At 54.9% G+C, this 24,455-nt stretch overlaps 1 protein-coding gene across 2 annotated transcripts in view; it reads right to left on the bottom strand.

Moving 5' to 3' along the window:
* The window catches only part of Dnah17 (dynein axonemal heavy chain 17), a 108,405-nt gene that overhangs the window by 21,329 nt on the left and 62,621 nt on the right, over window positions 1–24,455 (bottom strand). For both annotated transcript variants that reach the window (XM_052193897.1, XM_052193896.1), the window contains exons 48-64: window positions 23,896–23,998; window positions 22,407–22,554; window positions 21,912–22,003; window positions 20,796–20,957; window positions 20,173–20,337; window positions 19,645–19,836; window positions 15,575–15,841; window positions 13,566–13,727; window positions 12,971–13,204; window positions 11,762–11,926; window positions 10,027–10,122; window positions 9,729–9,946; window positions 7,399–7,606; window positions 7,060–7,175; window positions 2,154–2,346; window positions 1,520–1,755; window positions 719–841 (exon numbers count right to left, since the gene is read on the bottom strand). In XM_052193897.1, the coding sequence (XP_052049857.1) occupies window positions 719–841; window positions 1,520–1,755; window positions 2,154–2,346; window positions 7,060–7,175; window positions 7,399–7,606; window positions 9,729–9,946; window positions 10,027–10,122; window positions 11,762–11,926; window positions 12,971–13,204; window positions 13,566–13,727; window positions 15,575–15,841; window positions 19,645–19,836; window positions 20,173–20,337; window positions 20,796–20,957; window positions 21,912–22,003; window positions 22,407–22,554; window positions 23,896–23,998 (2,880 nt within the window). The remainder of the gene's footprint in view (window positions 1–718; window positions 842–1,519; window positions 1,756–2,153; window positions 2,347–7,059; window positions 7,176–7,398; window positions 7,607–9,728; window positions 9,947–10,026; window positions 10,123–11,761; window positions 11,927–12,970; window positions 13,205–13,565; window positions 13,728–15,574; window positions 15,842–19,644; window positions 19,837–20,172; window positions 20,338–20,795; window positions 20,958–21,911; window positions 22,004–22,406; window positions 22,555–23,895; window positions 23,999–24,455) is intronic.

Below are 24,455 nucleotides of genomic sequence, written 5' to 3'. Positions count from 1 at the left end.
GAACAACGGAGGTGGGGGAATGTGGGGTGGTGTCTTGGTCACTGCTCGGCCACCCGTGCTCCAGTTAATGACCAGTGCTCAAGCAAGCAGCTTGAGCCCTAATTAAACTCAGTGGGCCGTTAAAACAAAGGGCAGACAGTGCGGCTGGAGAAACGGAGAGGCAGTTAAGAGCCCCTGTGTTCTTTCCAGAGGAGCTGGGTTCAGTTCCCAGCACTCACTGGGTGTCAGTAACTTCAGTTCCGGGGATGTGGGAGGTGTGTGTGGGGTATGTGGGGTGTGGGGGGGCGGGGTGGGGTGTGTGTGCATAGTGCCCTCTTCTGGCTTTTACAGATATACACATGGTGCACAGACGTGTGTGTGTGTGTGTGTGTGTGTGTGTGTGTGTATTGGGAAGGAAAAGCAGTTCAAATGGCATAGGACAAGATGGAATAAGATGTGGAATATGCATTGTAAAGGATTTTAAAAAAGAACTGTAAGTCTCCAGACTTTGAAATGCATAGAGAGAGTCCAGGCAGGCACTGTGAAGGACCCCACACGGTCCCTTGCCCCTGGGGTGGAGTTGGCCTTTCCCATCCCCTCGAGCTCTTAGGTCCCTTCTACCTTCTCAGCATTTAGTGGAGGGAGGCCCTTCACTGCTCCCCAGCTGGGGATGCCCTGGGAGAGGTTCTTCTTGGGTGCGGGTGGGGTGGGGTGGGGCCGGGTGGGCGTGGCCTCTCACCTCCCCTTCTTGATGGTATTCCTGCCGAGCAATGGGTCTAGCACGGGGTCAACAGTCTCACCAATGTTCTCTATGAGTAAGGTGTCGCCTGCCGAGATGGCCTGCTCGATGATGTCCAGGTAGCTGGGCACAGAACAGAGACGGGGCGTGGCTTGGGGGCCCTAGGGAGCAAGGCAAGCCCAAGGGGCCGCCCTCGCCCTGTGGAAGGGTGTGCCCAGGGAGCTCCCTGGGCAGTCAAGGCTGATCTCTCCTTCCCCAGTCACCTGTGGGCTTACAGGTTGGGGGTTGGGACCTTTGGGTGACAGTGGGAGGTGAGGGCGGGAGGGGTTCTCCTTGCTCTGTCCCGGCCTGTCCTAGGCACTGGGAAGCTGCCTGGCAGCCCCTGTCATCCGGGCACTGATGGCTGTTGTTTCTCTTGCGAGAGCACGAGACAAACCACACATGAGACAAGAGCCCAGCCTAGAGCCCCACAGTAGGACAACGGCCAAAGACCTAGGAGTCTGGTTGCCCTCCGGAGAGACGAGGCTGACTGGATTCTTCGCTGCTGGGCCAGCATTCATGTTTGCAAACCCACTAGTCAGCTCAGGGCTCAGCGTGTGTGGGTGAGCAGCTGGGGCTGCTTCCTGTCTGCCCCTGTGTACTCACATTCAGGGGTGCACGTGTACACACGGCACTGGTCAGTGGCGCGGCATCCTGGACCCCCCAGCTATCTAACAAATGCAGGAGGCCCAAGGCACAGCCATCTTCCTCACTCACAGGGCCTGAGGCACAGATAGCCCCGCCCCACCCCGCCCTCCGCACCTCTTCTGCCCCAGGCGGATGGCCTGCAGGTCACTGCCGTATTTGTTTTTGATCCACTTGATGCCTTGAAGTTGGGCATCAACGATCAGCGGCCAGCGCTCCGTGTTGCACAGGATGGTGGCATTCTCGGTGGACATGCGGTCGCTGGGCAGTCCCTGGTTGTTCCAGGTGGCCACATCTGCATCATCGGTCAGCAGAGTCAAGGGATCCAGGCCCTCTGTGATGGGGATCGGGACCTGCGAGGGACAGAGCCTTTCTGTGTTTGTCCGTCTATCCATCCATCCGTCCGTGTCACTCTCTCTGCCTCTGTGTGTGTGTGTCCACGTGTCTGCCCACGTCTCCGAGACAAACACTTTGCAGACTGAGCCGGCTCCCCACGGCTCACTTTGGGTCCAGGTCCTGAAGTTGGTCCTGGCCACATCCGCTGCTGATTGAGATGGCAGAGGAGGCTCCCTATCTCCTGATGTGACATGTCCCTCCCGATGCTTGGAGAAGCAGCTTCGTGACGTGCCAGAGATGATGTCAGTCCCAGCAAATAAGGCTGACGGAGCCCCAGTGAGTGTGGCTGCATATCTGCCCTGCGGGGAGCCCCTCAGGCTCCCTGAGTCATAACCACCGCGGCGGTACCTCTTACCTTTAATTTATTGATGTAAGGGATCCAGAACTTTTCCATCAGCTCATTCCGGTACTTCTTGGTGAAGTAGCCCACGTAGGAGACAAAGGCGGAGATGAGTAGCACATCCCCGCACAGGGTAATGCCCTGGCTCCTGTAGTTCTCCACCGACTCCGCCCAGCGTACATTTTCTGAAGCCAGTCCTCCCACAAGTCTGCCAGAGAACAAGGAACGGGGCGTGCCTGAGTGAGCTAGACAGCGCGGGACGGGGCTGGGAGCTGGGCCGTGGGCCCATCTATGTGGTCCTTGAGCCGGCAGGCAAACTGTCACGTGGACTTGTGTGGACAGCAAGGTGACCCGAGGAGAAACCCTGGCGCCCACACCGGCTCACCAAATGCTTGCCTGACTTGGTGGCTTAGTGGTAGCCAAGCTTTGGAGGGAATTCATAGGAAACGAAAAAAACAGTGCACGAGAGCGACACTTGTGGGTGCTGCACCTGTCCCCGTGCCCTGGCCAGGCCACCTGTGCCTATGTCCCTGCACTGTGACCCACTGGCATGTTCAGCTGGCAGGCAACTGTCAGACAATGTAGCATCCTGGGGCTGCCGGCCCTGTAGGAGTTCTAGCCTGTGTGTGGAACCTCCTAGGTCACCAACTGGAAGGCCGGTCCCCAGTCCTGACTGGTACCCAGCGGTCCGAAAGCGCTGGCCCTGGTTAGTACCGCGTGTAGGTGCCTTGCCCGGCGGCCTGGCTTCCCAGTGGCCCTGAGGCAGATCTGGTTTTCTTAACTGATGAGGTCACTTCTCTCAGACAGGTGGTTGAGTTACATCTGTGCCACCAGCTAAGGTGGCCTGGGACCTTCCCAGAGCTCCCAAATCATGCTGACCACTGAGCGAACCAATGGCTGTCAGCCCCCAGGATGGGAGACAATGAGAAAACTTAGAATGGAAACTGCCACTGCAACTCCAAAGTTGGAGAATGGTTCTAATGCTTTGACTCAGTTGGGAATCTGTGTGTCCAAACGCTGAAGGTCCTTGTCCGCAACTGATTTTTATTTTTATTTACTTATTTATTTATTTATTTACTTATTTACTTACTTACTTATTTTTTTTTTGAGACAGGGTTTCTCTGTGTAGCCCTGGCTGTCCTGGAACTCACTCTGTAGACCAGGCTGGCCTCGAACTCAGAAATCTGCCTGCCTCTGCCTCCCAGGTGCTGGGATTACAGGCGTGCGCCACCACCGCCCGGCCCCAAATAATTTTTGATCGATCAATAAAGATGGCAGCTGCCAATGGCTGGGAAAAGAGAGCCAGGGTGGGGCCCTTAGAGTTTTGAGGGCTAGGACACAGGGCGTGGTGGGGAGGAGAGACTCGACATGGCTCAGGGAGAGATGGATCAGATTTCGAGCTGCAGAGGAAGACCATCCTAAATGTAGGTGAAAGGGACGTGGTCCCCGAAAGGGCTTGGGCAGCAAAGACCAGTGGGCCTCACTGGGCCTCAGTGGGCCTCACAGAAGGTAACAGGGCGGCAAAGTTAAAAGTAGATTCAGATGGTGCTGAGCCAGGGGTATGGGAGGGAAAAGTATGCTAGCCAAGGGGGGCTTAGGACTGCCCAGCCTTTGAGTAGCCATTTCAAAATAAGCTCTGTGTGTGCGTGTGGTGTATGTGTCTTTCATTCGAGGATCCAAAGAGTTCCTGGGAGGGTGGCTAGAAGCATGTGTCCTGTGCTGGAAGTATAGTGTGGGGTAGCCAAACTCCAGACTGTGTTGTTCCCCCCCCCCCTGCAGCTGCGAACCCTGTGTGCTAACTATAGACCTGCAGGCTATACAGGTGAGTTTTGTTATAAAATACACACTGGGACCCAGCGTGGTGGGCACACACCTGCAATCCCAGCATTCAGGAACAAGGGTCAGCAGGATCACTGCAAGTTCAAGGCTAGCCTTGGCTCCATAGAGAGACTCTCAAAGACCAAAACAACAGAGATGTGCTTGTGGCTCAGTCAATGGAAAGATGGCCCATCCCACATGAAGCCATGGCTTCAATCCCCAGCACTGTGTAAGTCAAGTGTGGTGGTACCTGCAGGTAACACCAGCACTTGAGGAGCTGAGGCATGGTGTCTTAGTCAGGGTTTCTATTCCTGCACATCATGACCAAGAAACAAGTTGGAGAGGAAAGGGTTTATTCAGCTTACACTTCTGCGTTGCTGTTCATCACAAAAGGAAGTCAGGACTGGAACTCAAGCAGGTTAGGAAGCAGGAGCTGATGCAGAGGCCATGGAGGGATGTTCCTTACTGGCTTGCTTCCCCTGGCTTGCTCAGCCTGCTCTCTTATAGAACCCAAGAATACCAGCCCAGAGATGGTACCACCCACAAGGGGCCCTCCCCCTTGATCACTAATTGAGAAAATGCCTCACAGTTGGATCTCATGGAGGCACTTCCCCAACTGAAACTCCCTTCTCTGTGATAACTCCAGCCTGTGTCAAGTTGACACACAAAACCAGCCAGTACAATTAACCCCTTGTCAACTTGACACACAAACACATCACTATTAAGCCTCAACCCTTACTTTCTTATTCATCCCCAAGATCTAAATTACTTTAAAAGTCCCACAGTCTTTACATATTAAAAGTTCAATCACTTCAAAATGTCCAATATCTTTAAAATTCAAAGTCTTTTAAAAATTCAAAGTCTCTCAACTGTGGGCACCACTAAAATGCTTTCTTCCTTCAAGAGAGAAACATATCAGGGCACAGTCACAACCAAAAGCAAAACTCAAATTCCAATGGTTCAATGTCTGGGATCCAACTCACAATCTTCTGGGTTCCTCCAAGGGCTTGGGTCACTTCTCCAGCTCTGCCCTTTGTAGCACACAGCTTGTCTTCTAGGCTCCAGCTGCCTGTACTCCACTGCTGCTGCTGTTCTTGGTGGTCATCACATGGTACTGGCATCTCCAAAATGCCGCTATTTTCCACTGTAATTAGGCTTCACCAATAGCCTCTCATAGGCTCTCTTCATTGGTGACAAGCCTCTGCTCCTATGCATGACCCCTTCAAGTCCTGGGCCATCAATTGCAACTGAGGCTGCACCTTCACCAATGGCCTTCTGTGGCCTCTCACTGTGCCAAGAGCCTCAGCTGCTCTTCATGACCCCTTCATGCCTTCAAAACCAGTACCATCTGGGTCACTTTTAAGTCCAGCCACAGCACAAAATACAACTGTGGCTATCTCTGGAACACACTTTGTGCTCTCAGAAAACACTTCCCAGAAGATTTCACCCCAGTGATGCTGGTCTCTTCTTAATCACCGCTAATTTCTTAGCTCCAGCTAACTAGCATCAATAGTCCCAGTAACACAAAGGGTTGCTTTAGTGGTTCTGGTGTCTTGTTAATCACAGCTGATTCTTCAGCCCCAGCTAACCAAAACCACAGAATCTTCACAATCAAAACATGACCACTGTAATAGTCTTTAATCTTCCCTCTGAAATTTCACAAGCCAGGCCTCCATCTTCTGCACTGTTCTTAACATTGTCTTCCAAGCTCCTACAGAACTTTCCACAGCTTTTCTAGCACAAAGTTCAAAAGTCCTTCCACAATCCTCCCCAAAACATGGTCAGGTTGTCACAGGAATACCCCACTACGCTGGTAGCAATTTGTCTTAGTCAGGGTTTCTATTCCTGCACATCATGACCAAGAAGCAAGTTGGGGAGGAAAGGGTTTATTCAGCTTACACTTCCACATTGCTGTTCATCACAAAAGGAAGTCAGGACTGGAACTCAAGCAGGTCAGGAAGCAGGAGCTGATGCAGAGGCCATGGGGGGGGATGTTTCTTACTGGCTTGCTTCCCCTGGCTTGCTCAGCCTGCTCTCTTATAGAACTCAAGAATACCAGCCCAGGGATGGCACCACACCCAAGGGGCCCTCCCCCTTGATTACTAATTGTGAAAATGCCTCACAGTTGGATCTCATGGAGGCACTTCCCCAACTGAAATTCCTTTCTCTGTGCTAACTCCAGACTGTGTCAAGTTGACACACAAAACCAGCCAGTACACAGGGGGACCAGAAGTCCACAGCCATCCTCTGATGCATAGGATGTTTGAGGCTAGCCTGGGCTATCTATATGAGATACCCTCTCAATAACAGCAGAATCATGCTGGGTTTCCAGGGCTTGGAGCCACAAGGTAACTTGGTGGTGATTCTTCACTGGTCACTTGTGTATCAAGGTTTAGATGTTTTAGATACAGGCATAAAAGCAATTTCTCTCACACCACTTTGGAGTGGGGCTGCAAATTGATCCCTGGGACCAGCACTACCCTGCAACCCAAATCCATGGCAGTGCACAACCATGCTCAAATACGAGCATGCGCGGACTACAAGTGATAGTAAAGTGGCCAGAATGCCTGTCTGGAAGAAACACCGTGCCTGTCTTGAGCACAGCAGGTTCCTTTCTTGCTGGTGGCCCAAACCACATACATCAACACCTACTTAACTCCTGAGAGTGGGGATCAGGAGTTGTAGCGGGCTAGAAAAGTCCTGACTGCACATATTAACGTGCGTGGGCAGTGGTCACGGCCATGCCACTGACTAATGTCTCAGCCCCTCGGGAGTGGTAATGAGTTCCCAGGAGAGGCTCTGAGCGAGCATTGGGAAAACTCTCCTCGGAGGCGGGGTGGGGGTGGGGAGCGCAAGTGTGAACAATGACAGCGTGTGCAGAGACTGTCCGCTTTGCTTTTTGTGTCCCTCTCTGCATAGTTACGACCTGAACGCTAGTTCTACTTCATCCATGAAGACCCACACGACATTCCCCGAGGATATTGGGACACATTGTGCTGCTTGAGAGCAGGTGACTCTGGAGGGAAGTCTGTTTCCTTCTGAGAGCTTGGCCCTTTTGGGGTCCGGGACACAGGAGGTGTGGCCATGGTGAGGGCCCGCCTACCTGTTAGCCAATGAGATCACCCTGTTGGTGGCATCGGCCTCCTGCTGACACTTGATTTTCTCAGCTGTTGCTTTTTCAAAGGCTGAGGTAAGGTTGCTCAGGTTGGCATTGAGTTCCTGGGGGGAAAAATCAGGTTGGGGGATGTTCCTAGTTCCCCGAAGCTCAGGGCCTTGAGGCCCAGCATCTCCCAACTCCCATAATCCCCAGGCTTGCTTTGTGGTGCCTTCCTATGTCATTTAATAATCCATGACCGCGGGCTGTGCCAATGCGTTTTAAAGCAGAAACATTGACTGGCAGGAAGTGGCGTCTCACAGGGCCTCCCGGCTGGCGAGCACTTACTGCAATCTTGTTTTTGATCCGGGACAGTTTCTCCTGCGCCTCAGCCAGCTCGGCGTTGGCCTCCTCCAGGGCCTGCCTTTTGGGCGCCACGTCGCAGTAGACCTCATAGAAGCGCACTATGTTGATGCACCAGGAGCACAGGCCTGCTGCGGCTGTGGACTTGGAGCGAATGAACTCAGGGTCAAAGGTGGGGTTGCCTTGGTACGGCCTGGGAGGAAAGAAAGCATGAGTGCTGAGCGGAGCTGTGACAGGACACACGCCCTGGGGCCCGCACCTCGCAGCTGGTTCTGCATCTTAGGATACCCTAGTCATGGTAATGGCAGCAGCACTGGGAGATACTATTTCTTTTTATTTATATTTATGTTGATGTATGTGAGTGCACTGTCACTGACTTCAAACACACCAGAAGAGGGCATCAGATCCCATTACAGATGGTTGTGAGCCACTATGTGGTTGCTGGGAATTGAATTCAGGACCCATGGAAGAGCAGTTAGTGCTCTTAACCACTTAGCCATCTCTCCAGCCCTCTTCTTTTTAATATTTGTGGTGTGTGTGTGTTGAGACAGGGTTTCTCTGTGTAGTCCTTGTTATCACGGAACCCTCTCTGTAGACCAGGCTGGCCTCAGGCTCAGATCTGCCTGCCTCTGAGATTAAAGGTGTGCACTACCGTGCCCAGCTTTAAATCGTTTGTTATCACATTTGTGTGTATGCGCATGTTCTTTGTGCGTGTTCCCGCGGTGCCCACGGAGGACGGGGGACGAGCTGAGAGAGTCATTCCTCTGCTACCACAGCATCTGAGTCCTGGAGACAGAAGTCAGGCGGTCAGGCGTGGGTGGTGTCAGGCACCTCACCTGCTGAGCCATTTCACCTACACTACACGTTTCCTGTGCCTTAAATTATTCCGCAGTGGCCAGTTTTAGTATTTGAACTGTCTCTTTCACAAACGGGGGTTGGAGATAGTGAAGTCACAGAGTATCCTTTTCTAGCCATGGACAAGTGGCACCTGAAGGGTTGGTCACCAGAGGGACAAGTAGGGGTCACCAGAGGGCATGAGACAAGGACACATGTCCTGGGGTATTCACAAAAATGGGCGTACCTTACAAATGTCAGTGGGGTCCCCGGGGTTCTCAGCATCCCCAAGATACCATTTCAGGTTCCAGGACTACCCCCTCCCCGGAGAGGCCCTCACAGTGGGTTTGCACACAACAGAACTCCAGTGAGCACTCAAGGTGTGGTGAGCCCATGCCTGGGTGCATGACAGTTACATGTGCTGGTGCACCCTGTGTGGCACCGAAAGGTAGCGTGGTCCCAGGTTGAGCTAAGGCTAGAAGCCACAGAGACCCTGAAGGGACAGTAGGAGCTCTGCCTGCTCCGGGGCGCCAGGCCCGTCACTAGCTGCAGCCCCCCATAGATTTGTGGTCATCAGTCACGTAAGGGCAACGCCCCAAGCCCCTCCATGTGTAGAGGATGTGACCCTTGGTCACTTAGGCTCAAGACAGATCTCCATGCTAATGAGGAACAGAGAGGCCTGGAAGGCTTAGCCAATAAACTCTCCTTCCCAGACACTCCTCCCTGCAAAATGTATTTAACCTCAGGCCCCTCACCGGGATTCAAGGTGGGGAGCCATGGTGGGGAGCTGTGGGGAAGGCCTTGCCTACAGAGCTGCTGTCTAGTCTCCTGTAGAAGGCCTCTCTGCACTCCTAGCCATGACTGCCACCAAGCCCAAAGCTATAGTCAAGCCCAAGACTCTCCCAATGGGACAGGTTTGAGCTCCCCCTTTTCCCCCCAGGCCCTGGGCTAGATCCAGCCCATGGTCCCAGATTCCGTTCTTAGCTCTTCTACAACTTCCAGCAGAGCCTGGGTGTCCCACAGCCTCAGCCTCGTCACAGGCCTGGGGACCCCGAGCCAGCTCTGGCTGTCCCTTGCCTCAGACTGCCTTCCCCACCCCGGAGTGGTGTCCTGGGGCTTCGCTACAGCCCACACCTGCCCTGGTGACCGTGTGGGGTAAGCGCAGACAACTTCCTGTGTTCTGCCTTGCGGTTGTGTTCACGTGTCATCTATGTATGTGTGCGTGTGGCCAGCGGCTCTTTGGGCAGGGCTGACCTCCGCCTGGTCCTGTGGCCCTAGTTTGTCCCTTGCTCAGGCCGTCAGCTGTATATGCGAGAAGCTGTGGTTTAAGTGAGAAGCTGTGGGTCTGTCTGTTCCAGCTCCCTTCCAGTGGGGGAGACAGAGGTGACAGAGCTCCCTGGACTGAGGCCACAGCCCTTTGCCTTGACCATGCTGCTTCAGCTCCAGGGTGACATGCAGGCAAACCCTGCCCTGCCGCTTACTTGAAGGCCTTTAGGCAGGCCTCAGGGATGTGCTCCTTGTCAAACTTCTTCAGCGAGTCCAGGAATGTGTCCACCTTGCCCATCATGATCTTCGCAGCCTTCCAGCTCTTGTCCTTGGGGATCTTACCCCCAGGTGCCGTCAGGATCATGACAGCGGCCGTGACGTTGACCACAGCGTCTGGCGGGGATCCAAAGGACTTCAGCTCCGTCAGGTTGTTCTACAGGGCAAGCACATGACTGTCACCCCTGAACACCACTTGGCCATCCCAGCCCCTTTTCTTTCCACTTCCTGTGTCACCTTGTTCAGGGTGTCCAGGGCCTCCTGTGCGGCCAGCAGGGCTGGCTCGGCCTTGGCCAGGTCTGTTTCACAGGCTTTCTGTTTCTCAGTAACGTTCTAGAAGGGAGATAAACAGGAAAGTTTAGCTAGGATTGGGTCCCTCTATCAGCTCCAGCTCCCGGGATTGAAGGGAAACTCCAGCCCTTCTCTCTCCCTCTTTGAGATCACATTGCAAGATCCTTTCTAAACTAGAGCATTTCAGGGCACACCAACCCATCCCCACCATTCACATAAGTGAGTATTCGTTCACTCATGGGGTACACCAGTGTTTATTCACTCGTGTGTGGAAGTGCTAATTTATTCATGAACAGGAGCACTCACTTCTCACTCACTCACTCACTCACTCACTCACTCACTCACTCACTCACTCGGGCATTCCTTTGTTTGGTTGGAAGGGCCTTTAGCCTGCTTGTAAAGTTCAGAGGTCAGAGTGACTGGGTATCTTTGCACAGGAGTGGCATCTGGGTGACAGGAGAGTGGGGGAGCGGTCAGTGGACCCCAAGGGTGTTACTGAGCCCTGGGGGAGGACAGGTCTTTTCCCCCTGAGGATCCTTTAGGGACATCTACGGGGCACAGCTGAGGGGAGGGGACATAGAGAGCAAAGATCAGCAGAGGGGCTGGGGTAGCCCCTAGCTTCTTCCGGAAGCACCCTACATGGATGGATGGCTAGGGAGGGAAAAGTGCCGGGTGTTAACTGTTCCACTGCAGTCATCAGGAAATGGGCACAAGGTCTTTGCTTGGCTGTCAATCCTGTGCCAAACCTTGGATCCTATGTCACCTGCTAGCTGAAAACCCTGGAAAATGGTATGGCCCACCCTGAACCTCAGTTTCTCTACCTCGTGGGCTTTTGGTTCTGCAGGCTTAAAGGAGAATGGGGACCCGGCTCCTGGCCATCTAAGTCTGGATCTCCGCCCTGCTCAGTTCTAGGTGGGAACTACTCAGGCCCTACCTGGGTGGTTCACTACAGTGTGCCCAGAGCCTGAAGGTCTGCTTGCTGCATGGGTGCCGGCTGCCATCTCCAGAGGGGGGGGCAGCAACTGTGGGGACTCCATTTATCCACGGTTCAGATAGGAGCCTAGGACGATCCCTTAGGAGCCTAGGACGGTCCCTTGAGCCCACTGTCTCACCCTCGTGGTAGAGGCGGGAGCAGAAGTCACAGCATGAGCACTGGTGATTAGGTGGTGTCCCCTGGACCCTCACATACCCACAGAACCAAGCCCCCCATTCAGATGCAAGGGAAAGCCAGGCCTTGTGACACAGATCTGCACTCCCCATGACTTGAGATGCTGAGGCATGAGGGTTGCAAGTTTGAGGCCAGCATGGGTAACTTGGTGAGACTGTGCGTCAGAACACTAAGTCAGAAGAGGGTTGGGGATGTGACCCCATGGTTCAGCACCTCTTGGTTAGTGTGTGTCCTAGCCTCAGTCTCCAGCTCAGAACAACACACAAAGCTACAGCACAGCAGAGATGAGTGAGGTGTTGGGGTGAGGTGTTGGGGCCAGGCTGTGCTGCGATGGAGCTGCTCTCTGTGAGGATCTTGGCTGGCTGTGGGCATTCTCTAAGAATCCTCTTAGAATCCAGCCTGAGGTCCTCTTTTGGGGTTCCCTGGGTTGGGCAGTTTATCCTTGTACAAATGTCTCAGCCTGAGTCCTGCCTGCAGTGGCACCTGACCCTCGGGGAGGCCCACCAGACCCACCTTATTGATGACCTCCACCTTGATCTCCTCCTCGTCCGCAATGGCTTTCTCCTTGCTAACCTTCTCGGTCTCCACGCCCACCACTTGGATCAGCTTGTCCGCGTTTTCATTCTTCTGCTTCAGTTCTGCTTCCTGAACTGCCAGCTTGGCCTTTAGGTCATCCACCTAGAGAGGGAGGAGCCGGGAGGCTGCAGGCGCCTGCTGAGGATGGCCCGTCACTGTGTGCCACTTGCCCGTGGCTTGGTGGCAACCTCAGACTCAGGAGAACAGCAGCCTTGGTGGCTCCTGGCTCCCAGGGAGTCTTTCTGGAGTCTTTTCAATATATCAAAGGAAGTCTTACTCCGTCAAGGAACGAGTGTACACATGAAACTACATATATCTGAGACATATTCCTGGTGTGCCAGGAGCCAAGGTGACCAGATTCAAAAATGTCCACTGAACTTTGGCGGTGGGGGACAGGGTGCACAAGGGTGTGATCCAAGCACTTGGGGGGAGGGCAGGAGCAGGGAGACTGCCCAAAGTTCAAGGCTAGCCCATGTTGAGGGAAATATGGTGAGTTCCAGGCCAGACAGGACTATAAAGTGGGACTCCCTTAATAAAAGTTGTAAGTTGAGATTGTTGAAGGTCTTGGGGTGGGGATGGGGGGGTGATTAGAGTCCTTCAGGTTGGTTAAAAAGTGGGAGAGAAGCTGAGACTGGAGATCAGAAACTGCTGGGAGCTGGTGAGAGGCCCATCTTGGCCCAACCTAGGTAGGTTGGAAGAGACTGGAAATCATGGGCAGGGGGCGCTGTAGCGGTGCAGTAGCTGGACTCCGCAGAGAGGGTGTTTAAAGCCAAGAAGAAACCTTGACGATCACCATCACCGTGGCATGAAAGGGAGGTTTGTAAGAAGCCAGTAAGCAGGCTCTCAGTGTGAAGAGCCTACAGCAATGGCTGCGTTTTCCTGGGCTGCCTTGGACTTGCGAAGCGGGCTCCCCTGGACACAGGCATGATGCCCTCACATGTGCCCATTTCAGTGCCAACTAAACAGCACCTTGCACCTGTGGCTTTGATAGCACATCCAAGTCTCCCAAATATTGAAGTCAGGTTCATCCTGCTGCGTGGAATGTCCAGCCCCACATAGGACTGCGCCCCGTGTGGGACTGCCCCCCATGGAACCCTGTCCCAGTGAGAAGGTTCTAGGGAGCGGCCCGGGCCCCAGGGCTCCTACCTGAGAGGCCGTGCTCTGCAGTTTCATGAGGCCGTTCTCTAGCCGCTCAATCTTGGCAACCAGCTCCATCCTCTTCTTGGCCAGCAGGTTCTGGTACAGCTTGATCTGCTCCAGAAAGGTCTTGGGCGTGGTGTAGTTGTAGCGCCTCTCCGTCGCCAGGTACATCTTGGACATCTCATTGACGGTGGTGTGCACGTAGGACATGAACAGACTGATGGAGGTCTTCACCTCGGGCTGAGAGGCAGGAGAGATGGCGTGGGCTGGGCTGCTTATCTCTGGACCCCACACCACACACGGCGGAGGCAAGGACCAGGAGAGGAGGAGCTGCTGCGGGGCCCAGCAGACTCACTCAAACCCTGGGCTCGAGCTCAGCCAAGACCTGTCTCGTCTCAAGTGTCAAGAGGTGCGGGAGAGGGGCTGAACAGACAGCTCAGCCGGTGAAGTGCGTTGCACATGTGAGGGGCTGAGTTCGATCCTAGAACCCATGGAAAAAATGTCCAGTGTGGTGGCACACGCATGCAATCCCAGGCCCTTCCTGCTTAGGAGGACGCCTGTGTTAGGGTCTGGAGCCCCGGTCCGGCTCGTGCTGCCTCACCTGGATGCCCTCTGTCTCCTGCAGGAAGCGGGCACTGACGGACACCAATGCGTCTTCTGGCCACTCATGGAACCAGTTGATGGCTGTGCAGTTGACCACTGCAGGGAACTTTCGGGCTCGCACACGCAGGACAGAGCCCACGGGGGAGAAACATAGAATCACCTGCGTGTGAGAGGAAGCAAAGTCTGTGGAGGACACAGAGGTTAGGTCTGTCGGTTTGGCACACAGTTCCTTAGGAAGCACACTGCTCCGGGCCTCAGTGTCCACACGGGGGCGGGGAGGGGCACCTCTGCAGAGCGGTGCGAGGCGTGGCTGGGTACCCGTGTTCAGCTCTACAGTTTTAACTAGTGCTGTGAAGTGCAGGATAGCCTCACACATGGCTGGCTGAGGACGGGGTGGGGAATGGGTCCTGCACCGGGCCTGTGAGGCTGGGCAACTGGGGGCTGTGATTTCAGCTGGACACACAGCATCTCCTTTAGGCCCAGAAGGCCGATCTCCAGGCAGGCCACTGGCTCCCTGGGCTCTCCCCGTGGATGAGGAGGGACACTGCTTCTCATAGACTCAGCCTCCCCTGGCTCGCTCTGGCCCTTTCTTTCAGGGCACAGCATCTAGCTGCCTGGAAGGGGCTGCTGTGTGGATCAGCAGAATGGCTTGGCTTCCCTCCTCTCTAGAGATGATATGGCATCGGCAGCCCATGGTGGCCAGGGCCTTACAGGCAGTGGGAGCAGGCAGTAGCCATCAGGAGCTCCAGTCCCACAAACAACAGCTGTTGACAGGACCGTGTAAGCCAGAGAGGGACATAGAGGGGGTGCTGTCTTATTGCATAGCAGGGACCACGGGACCACAGAATTTCTACATGGCACAGGGGTTGGCCCCCTCCACCTGAAGCCAGTCTTGGGGAGTCTTGCTTGCTTTTCTACAGGACAGGGGCTTCTTAGGGATGCTTGTATGTGATGCGATGCGATGCGTGTGATATCAAAGGACAACTTTGCAGAGCGGGTCCTCTCCTTTCCAACTTGTGGGTTCTAAGAATTGAACTTGGGCCATCGGGCTCCTGAGGCAAGTGTGCTTTACCTACCCTAGTCATTGCTCCCCTAAGGTACGTGCTGTCATTTATAAAAGTTATTATTTATGAGAGATTGTGACACACACACACATACACACATACACATACACACACACACACACACACAGAGAGAGAGAGAGAGAGAGAGAGAGAGAGAGAGAGAGAGAGAGAGAATATGGATGTGAGTGCAGGTGCCTCCAGAGCCAGAAGAAAGGGTTGGGTTGGGTTGGTTGGGTTAGTTGGGTTGGTTTGGTTGGTTTGGTTGGGTTGGGTTGGGTTGGGTTGGGTTGGTTGGTTGGGTTGGTTGGAATGGGTTGGGTTGGGTTGGTTGGGTTGGTTGGGTTGGTTGGGTTGGGTTGGGTTGGGTTGGTTGGTTGGTTTGGTTGGGTTAGGTTGGGTTGGGTTAGGTTGGGTTGGGTTGGTTGGTTGGTTTGGTTGGGTTAGGTTGGGTTGGGTTAGGTTGGGTTGGGTTGGTTGGTTGGTTGGTTGGGTTGGGTTGGGTTGGGTGGGTTGGGTTGGGTGCCCTGGAGCTGGAGTCATGGTGGTTGTGAGCTACCTGATGTGGGTGATAGAAATGTCTTCTGGATAGACTCAAGTCTTCTGGAAGAAGAGCAAGTGTGCGCTCTCTCTCTCTCCCTCCCTCCCTCCCTCCCTCCCCCCTCACTCACTCCCACCCTTTCTCAAGATAGTCAATCTGTTTACACTTGGTGTGTGCACCTATGCCAGGCTTCCTTCAGCCCTGAGGCACCCCTGGCAGCCCTATGGAAAGATCTCCAGGCCCCGCTCCTCAGCTGCTCCCCGTTGCCACCGCCCTCTCCTGATGGGCTTTCTTGTCCCAGGAACAAATAGTCCCAAGCCCACAGAGAAAGACCCAGGCTGCCGGAGGAAGAGAGCTGAGCAGAGCCCCGCCCCCTCCCAGGACCTGTGCAAGGCAGGATCCTACCTTGAGCTGCTTGCGCACTTTCTCAATGAAGAATTTCCAGCATGCCTCGCGGGTGTCGGCCATCCCAAGAGATTTCACCTGTGGCCGCATGGAGGAGATGATATTTTCAAGGTCCTCGTCCCCAAACAAGCCTGGGATTTCCCCGGAGGCCAGCAGGTCGTTGATCAGCACCAGGAACTGCTCCTCAGCCACCTGGGAGTCCGTCATGAGGAACACTGAGGGCACGTTCTTCACTGCGGACTTGATGTACTGGGCGGCCAGGTCCAGCTGGATGGACAGGGACAGTGGCATCAACATCCTCCTTCAGGGGACACTCTCCATACTCACTTAGCAGGGACACACATGGACCAGTTTCCCGGGAGCTCACACATAAGGAAGAGGCCTGAGACCTTGAGGGGAGCTCGGCCACGCTCCCGGCAGCCCAGCGGCCTGCTGAAGGACAGATGGGTCTGTCTTGGGTGTAAGGAACACCTCAGGAAGGAAAGAAGGCAGGTTTGCGGTATGGGCATAAACCCAAGGACTTCAAGCTTCAAATATCAGACATGACAGGACAGACACCAAGAGAGTCAGTGTCCGTCCGTTTGCTTGAGGTCCCTAGAGCTTTCACATCCAGAGAAGGAAGGGCGGGGCAGGTGCCACGGCTGAGGAAGGGGAGGGGGAGTTTCAACTTCAAGGCTTTTCTGTTATTTTATTGTGTTTTTAAGTGTGTGTGTGTGTGTGTGTGTGTGTGTGTATGTGTGTGTATGTGTGTGTGTGTGTGCACTTGCCACAGCACACGTGTGGAGGTTAGAGAACAGCTTGCAGAAATCACTTCTCTCTACTGCGTGGGGTCCCAGGATCGAACTTAGGCGTACTGGGCCATCTCTCCTGCCATGCTGGTTTTGACGTAGGCTGTCATGCAGCCCAGGCTGGGGAATCTCTGTGAGTTCAAGGCCAGCCGTGGTTTGCATGGAAAGATCTTGTTTTTAAAATGGTAAGAAAGGGTTCTAGTTTATAGCTCTTAGAAAAAAAGTTAAAACAACAGGACCCCAGGGCAGAAACTGAAGCAGAAGCTGTGGATGGACGCTGCTCACTGGGTTGCTCCTGTGGCTGGCTCAGCCTCCCTCTCCCCCTTTCTCTTTCTCTCCTCTGAGAAGGGTCTCACTGTGTAACCCTGGAACTGTGTAGACCAGACTGGCCTTGGGCTCGCAGAGATCTGCAAGGGCCTGCCCCCCCAGTGCTGGCCCACCGACTAAAGGTGTGCATCGCCATGCCAGCCAGGCTCAGCCTGCTTTCTTAGAGTGCGCGGAACAGCCGCTGCAGGGAGCTGCAGGGAGGCGCTGCCCCGGGAGCTGGGCCCTCCCGCGCCAATATGCGACCAAGAACATCAGCCTCAGGCCGACCTGACTGAGCATTCTTTCTCAGCTGAGGTTCCCTCTTCCAAAATGCATGGCTTGTGTTGAGCTGATACAACGAGTCAGCCACCGCACTTTCCCCTCTTCCTTGCAGTGCTTGGGGTGGGGCCAGAGGCCTTGTGTTGTACCCTGAGCTGTATGTACTTTTTTTTCTTCTTTGAGATTGGGTCTCACTGTAACTCTCAGGACTTCTGTCTTTTGCTATAGAGAGAATATCTTATACACTGTGTAAAAGCATTCACCTTTAAAAGCCTATGGCTGGCCGGGTGGTGATGGCGCACGCCTTTAATCCCAGCACTTGGGAGGCAAGCTAATTGTTTTTGAAAGGGAGAGAAGCCTGGTCTACAGCGTGAGTTCGAGGCCAGTCTGGTCTATAGCGTGAGCTCCAGGACAGCCAGGGCTACACACAGAAACCCTGTCTCAGGGGGAGGCTGCCAGGATGTTCTCCACAGCAGTGACCTCTTGACCAGCCTCGGGGTGAGGGCCGGATCCAGGACACCTGTGGCTCAGTGACCAGTGTCTGAATCCAGCATTCACCCCCAGAAGCAGGAAGGACAGTAACCATTTCCAGGCGACACTCCGGAAGCAGCTGCTAGCAGGGCTGCCCCCGCCGCAGCCCACGGGCCGGCCAGCTGAGATGAGTTTCCGGCAAGTGAGGGCCTTTGAATCTGGGCAACTGGAGAAAGCATAGGCCCTGCCCACTGAGTGCTACGGCCAAGATGGCAGATTCTGGGAAAGGTATTGGGTCATGGAAGCCTGGGGCACGCTGCCAGGCAGCTCCCTCTTGGGAGAAACCTCCTCACCTGCATCCCTTAGAGAATGCTGTCTGCCACGTGCCCTGGAGAACCTGCCACAATCAAGACCACAGGGCATTTCCCCCATCACTGATGTCTGCCCAGAACCACTTTATCTTTGGCCATGTAGCCAGCCACACTGACCTAAAGCCTGCCCCTGCCCCTCACCTCTGCTGACTGCTCTGTCCTGCATACCTGGCATGCTGGACAAGCACGGAGTCTGTCCTTTCTCTGGCTACTGCTACCATACTTCCCCCTGCCCACAGTCTCCCCCTGGCTCTCCTGTGCTGCTCTGCCCACCTGGGCTCTCACCCTCTGTGGCATGTCCAGACCTCACATGGACCCTGCCTACTGGCCGTCTCCCGTGTGCCTGTCACACCTTTCCCACGGGCCAGCGTCTGTATCCCTGTCTCTTCCATGACTCTCCTAAAACAGGTCAGACCTGCCCCTCTCTTTGCTCATGCATCTTTCTTGGGACAGAGGCCAGTGATTTCCACTTGGTGCCCTAGGCGCTTCCAAGTAAATTCCTACATCTTCTCCTCACCAGGCTTTAGCCTCTGGTGGGTACCCGCTGCCGCTTCCAGTTATCACTTTAAAGAACAATGGCATGACACCAGGAACACGTGGGCACCCGGTCACCTCTGCACCACACCACCACTGTAGGACAGATAAACTGTCCCCCTCCTATGGCATGGGGTCTTTCTCTCCACTCTTAGCTTTGGATCTATAGAGGGAGGAAGCTAGCCCAGCCATGTGGGTGTGGGGCCACAGGTTTCCAGACCACGCTGGACATCAGGCTACTGTGGCTGACGTCTGCCAGTAAAGGACTGGACGCTCACTATTGGCTCTAAAGCAGAGACTCGGCGGTCAAGTCCCCATATAGGGAAGGAGTACAAGCCCACGGGTGGATAAGGCAGAAACTTCACAAACATGGGCTCTTGGGGGTGGGGCTAAAAGAGTGCTTGAGTTGGTGGGGTGACATCACTGAAGACAAACCTGTGAGAGAGGGAACAGTGCAGAAAGCTTCGTGTGGGAGGCCCCATTCCCTTCATACTAAAATTTGCAGGTGGAGTTGTCTAGTCATGCTATATGCAGCATGGAAGCCACCAGAGTGTTCAGAGGTCATGGTTCCCAGACCACACTCCTGATCCTGTCCACCAGTGTCTCCTGTCCCCTTCAGACTCCTGCACCCTGCACCCCAGGCACCGAGCTGTCCAAGCTCCAGGCCAGGGCTGCCTGGAGGGAGCCCTGCTGTGGGGAGCATCCTCTACGGGCTCCTGGGGCTGCTCGGGTATCACCCCAGCCCTGCAGAGGCAGCTCCAGCAGGGAGCAGCATGGACAGATATGACTGTGGTGCGCCCTGATCAATTTCAGGTCTCTTCGCCTGCACTCTGACAACTCGCTCTGGCTTAATAGTGCTTGACTGGCACGTGCTCCCTGTGAGACCAACTTTCGGGAAGGAGAAATCAATGGCAGAGTTCAGCAGCCGGCCTGGGGCATGGCGGATCTGCTCCGCCAGCATGGACTCAGTCAATTCAGTACGAGCCACCGGCTGCGTCAGGACCCAGCATGAGGCAAGACCTAGAAATGGCTCTGACTTCTTTGACTCGGAGAACTGGGGGCAACCCGAATGCCCGGTGACCAAGGCAGGGGTCACAGCTCCCCCACCGACCGCTACGCTTCCCTGCGTGGGGGGTCTCCACTCTGTCCTCTGCTGAGGTGAAACATTGGGTAATTGAGACACGGTGCTTTCCCTTGTCAGTCACCCTGTGTCCTGGCCCTTTTTAGAGGGTACGGGTGACATCTGGTGTCTCCTGGTTTGGCCTCTCTTCGGGAAGGGGTGTGGTGGGCCTTTGCTCCGCCTCCCTTGGAGCCCCCTCACCTTGAGGTCTGGGACTGCGTAGCCTTTCTTGAGCGTGATCTGGAAGACGTCTAGGGCGCTGATGTAGGCGGCTAGGCGCGACAGGCTCTGCTTCCCACTGCCGCCCACACCCACCAGCAGGGCATTTCCCCGAGGAGACTCCAGGATGCGGTTGATCTTACAGATGTGAGCCACAGCGTCCTCAAACAGAACCTGGAGAGGTCAGAGGGGTCATGGGTACTAACTCCCCTCCCCTGCGAGCACAGACTCTTGCCAAGGTTTTGGGGTCACCCCTGTGGGGATCCCAGATGCTCATCAAGATCACATGACCAGTTCCTTATGCATGGGTCAACCTGGGGTAGAGCACCGGCCTTGGCTAATCCCTGGCAGGTGCTAATGACACATGACTCTGTTGAGCTGTGGTTTCAAATGTGGTTTTGTTTTTAGATTACACTTATGACAGACGTGCGTGAATGAAACCTAGGAGTGCCTGCCGCGTGTCTGTGTGGATAAAGGACACTGTGGCTCACGGGCTCCGGTGCTCCTCACCAGGTTCATGACCGCGTTGACTTCATTGTAACTGTCCAGGACGTCCGTGAGGAGCTTGTTGAGATGCGCCACGTCTGTGACGGGGCAGTACTTGGGGTCTCCGATCCCTTGTGTAAAGTGGCAGAAGATGTTGGGCTTGGCAAAGATATGCTCCTCCCCGAGATCCTGTGCCAAGACAAGACGCCGTGTTCTGTGCCACCACCACCAAGCACAGGCAGACGCACCAAGCACAGGTGGTCACCACACCTACCAAGGCGGTCCCATGAGGCCCATAGGAGGCTGGGCCATGTCTCCAATGACCCAACCCGTGACTGTGTCTCACTGGACACCCCCTTCCCGTAGGGTGGTCCATGACGTGGGATAAATATGTGACCCGAAAGCATTGGGGATGTGGCAGCAGGGCCAGGACAGAGGCAGCTGTGCCCCACTACAGGTGGAGGGCAGGAGGCCGTGCCCTCTGAATGGTTAATTCTCTTCCATTACTCCCACTGCTACGTGCTGGAGCCATTATGTGGGTCTCCCTGTCTCCAACCCAGGTCCTTCCCAGAGGTTGTGGGCATCCCCAGCCCTAAACGCCGAACCCTCTGTGGGCACAGCAGGGGAACTTGATGCCTTAAACTTACGTCAAAGAATTTCTTGGTGGATGCCATGGTGACCCTGTGCAGCGTCTCCTGGTCTTTCTCATCGACCATCTTGTCCCCGTACACCCGCTCAGCCTCGTGCAGCCAGAGGCGGACGAGGTCCAGCGGGGTTCTCAGAATCTCTGCTGTGGAGAACAAGATGCCCTGCCCCGGAAACAGTGTACGGTCAGCGGCTCTGCCTGCCCGCACTGTGAGACAGGACAAGCTCTGCGCTGGGGTATGGGATGTGGAGGTGACCACCTCTCTAGGGAGCTATTTAAGCTATGGTGAGGCTTCTGCTTGGGGCCAGAGTAGCCACTGACTGCCGAGGTCATACACAGTTGAGAGGGTGTGCCTGTGTCCTCAGAGGCTGGGGAGTTTCCTCCAGGGGCAGAGTTAGGGTTTCATTTTCTAATGGAGAGTATAACAGAGGAGGGACAGGAGATGAGTTGTGATTGTATGCATTCCCATGGTCAGTGACAGAGGCCCAGGCTCTGCAGCAGGGGGGCTGGGGCCAGCCTGGGGAGTGTTGGGTCCTGGCTAAGCCCACCCGGGCTCAGCAGGTACCGGCAGAAAGGCCCTGGGACCATCACAGTAGTGGGGCAGACTCTGTATCCATGGGGAGATGCGACCAGGAGGAGAAAGCACAGTCTGTGAGCAGTGCGAGGGGAGAACAGGGTGACATGGGACGTCCAGGGGCTGATGGTTGGGGAGTGGGGGGACCAGCACACCCTGAGCTTTACATTTCCCATGTTAAGTGGAAGACAGGAGCTCTGGTTTTGGGTGTTGTTGGGAGGAGACAATGGTTGTATACACTGCTAAACCCATCGCCTGGCTCAGAGGAAGCAGCCATTAAGCAGGAGGGAATGCAATGGCCGCTATCACATTCATAATCTTCAGCCTGTCACCACCACCACATCCACCACCTATACTACCATCACCACCCCACCTTCTCCACCATCACTATAATGAGCGCCATCCTTACAAGTCCCCATTACCCCTGTCACCACCCTCACCCCACACTCATTTTTCCATTTCCTCCCGAGTGCTGCAGAGGAGGAGCGCCCCCACAGGTCAGGGACTTGGCCACGGCAGCACGACAGAGCTCTACAGCAGTACCTGGAATATATTGGAGAGGTCCCTGAGGTTGAAGATGTAATGAAACCTAATGGCCGTGGGAAGGAACGTCGCTGCAACTTTCTGGTGCAAGGCTGTTATGGGAGAGAGACACATCGATTCTCATGGACTCTTAATGGCCTCAGGAAGTGCAGGGCTTAAAGTTCCTAAAGCAAATGGACTATGAAATGGTGACAATTTAACCGAGAAATCTGTGGGGCTCTCAGGAGGGCAGGCACTCGCTGCTGCTGTAAATCACCCCTCTTCTCTCTGACCCCCCCCAAGACATTGAATTTCACATCTCTCTGAGCTGCAGGGTAGCACCATTTAAAAAAAATGTATGTGTATGTATGCATGCATGTGCATGTGTATATGTATGTATGTATGTATGTGTATATATATATATATATGTATTGATTCCAAAGAATAGATGAAATATTTACAGCCCATGAGGCAGGAGGTCTCACTAACTGCCTGGAGGGAGACAGTCTCACTTACCCAAGGCTGCAGCCACCAGGTGGTTGCTCAGTCGCTGGATCACAAACGGGGCTGAACGGTACGCCAGGTGTTGTGCCAGAATCGTGTTGTAGATGGTGGTGAGGGCCTCCTGGCCAGGGAAGCTCACAGCAAACACACAGAAGTGACGCTGCAAACAAGCAGGAGCCCCCATCAGGTAGCTCCGGGTTACAGGTCGGCCTGCGGCCATGGCTAACCCTCTAGGGAGAGCAGACCCCGTCACCATTGACTAATGTGTTGGGGGGCACAGTCAGGATGTGTTGAGAACACCCATTCTATGTGAAGTAGCCGTGCTCTGTCTTAGTTAGGGTTTTACTGCTGTGGACAGACACAAGACCAAGGCACGTCTTATAAAGGACAACATTTAATTAGGGCTGGCTTATGGGTTCAGAGGTTTAATCCATTACCATCAAGGAGGGAGCATGGCCACACCTACTCCCAGGTCCCTATGGCTTTGGCCTGGGTGTGTATCTGGGTCCCTATGACTTTGGCCTGGGTGTGTATCTGGGTCCCTATGGCTTTGGCCTGGGTGTATGTCTGGGTCCCTATGGCTTTGGCCTGGGTGTGTATCTGGGTCCCTGTGGCTTTGGCCTGGGTGTGTGTCTGGTCCCTATGACTTTGGCCTGGGTGTGTGTTTGGATCCCTGTGGCTTTGGCCTGGGTGTATGTCTGGGTCCCTATGGCTTTGGCCTGGTGTGTATCTGGGTCCCTGTGGCTTTGGCCTGGGTGTGTGTCTGGTCCCTATGGCTTTGGCCTGGGTGTATGTCTGGGTCCCTATGGCTTTGGCCTGGTGTGTATCTGGGTCCCTATGGCTTTGGCCTGGGTGTGTATCTGGGTCCCTATGGCTTTGGCCTGGGTGTGTATCTGGGTCCCTATGGCTTTGGCCTGGGTGTGTATCTGGGTCCCTATGGCTTTGGCCTGGGTGTGTATCTGGGTCCCTTGGCTTTGGTGATTGGAGACATCAGCCTGGGCATGGTTGTAGATATAAAACTGGACTCCAGATAGCCAACGAATCATCTTGGAGTTCATGTCAGTCTCTGGTGTCATATGGGAAATGCGTATACTTAAAAAGGTATCGTGGGCTATCTGAAATTCGGTTGCAGCTAGGCATCTGCTGGAGACCAAACCCAGAACCTCTTGCATGCCAGACTCTACAGAGCTGCAACCCCAACCTTTTGTGTTCTGTGTCAGGGCCTGCACTGTGGCCCATGCTGACCTTGAACTCATGGTCCTCTTGCTACCGTGCCTAGGGGTGGGGGTGGGGGGCTGGGATGACAGGTATGTACCACGCCTGGTATATCTGGCATCTTCGGGGTCTTGAGGAGGACTGTCTGCCCCCCCCCCCCGCCCTTCCTGCTCCCCTCAGTTTCCTGACAGTGAAAGGCTGGGGGTTTTCTGGAGCACACCAGCTCAGCCAGGACCAGAGTTGCCTCAGCCTGGGGCAGCTGACGGGGCGGTGGGACTCTGCTCACCTGTAGTCTGGGGTCAATGGTGAAGGAGCCAGAGGTAGGGTTCATGCAAGCCACATACTGACAGTTGTGCACGTCCTTCAGGGTCAGTTTCTGCCTGTCATACCTGTGTTGGGTGGGAACGGTGAGCGTCCCACCACACGCCGGGAAAGCCCCCTCCTGTAAACCACCTGGAAGGAGCCCAGCGGAGACAACCTGAGCGGACCGGCGGGCGTGAGAGCGCCAGCTATGTGCTGTGCCGAGGGGAGCTTTGATGGGAGGCAGAAGCCCCTCTGAGCACAGCCGCGGGCTCCAGGACAGCTCACAAGCGATCATGGGGAGGTGGTCGGCCATGTCGGCCTGGATCACTAGCTCCTCGGTATCTCGACCTCCCACCTTTGCTCAGCATCATTACGGGGATGGGGATGTGGAAGCCAGCATTCGCAAGCCCGCCTGTAAGGACGCCTGCCCTGAGGAACACCAAAACAGCCTCCTGCCCTATGAGCAGGGCGCTCTTGCATCCTAGGCTGGCCTCTAACTCCCCATGTAGCCAAGGATGACCCCAAACTTGTGATCTTCCTGCT

This window comes from Apodemus sylvaticus, chromosome 10 (assembly GCF_947179515.1).
Source record: "Apodemus sylvaticus chromosome 10, mApoSyl1.1, whole genome shotgun sequence".
Taxonomy (NCBI): domain Eukaryota; kingdom Metazoa; phylum Chordata; class Mammalia; order Rodentia; family Muridae; genus Apodemus; species Apodemus sylvaticus.
The sequence above is the reverse complement of the archived record's forward strand: the minus strand, read 5'-3'. Positions and strand labels throughout refer to the sequence as shown.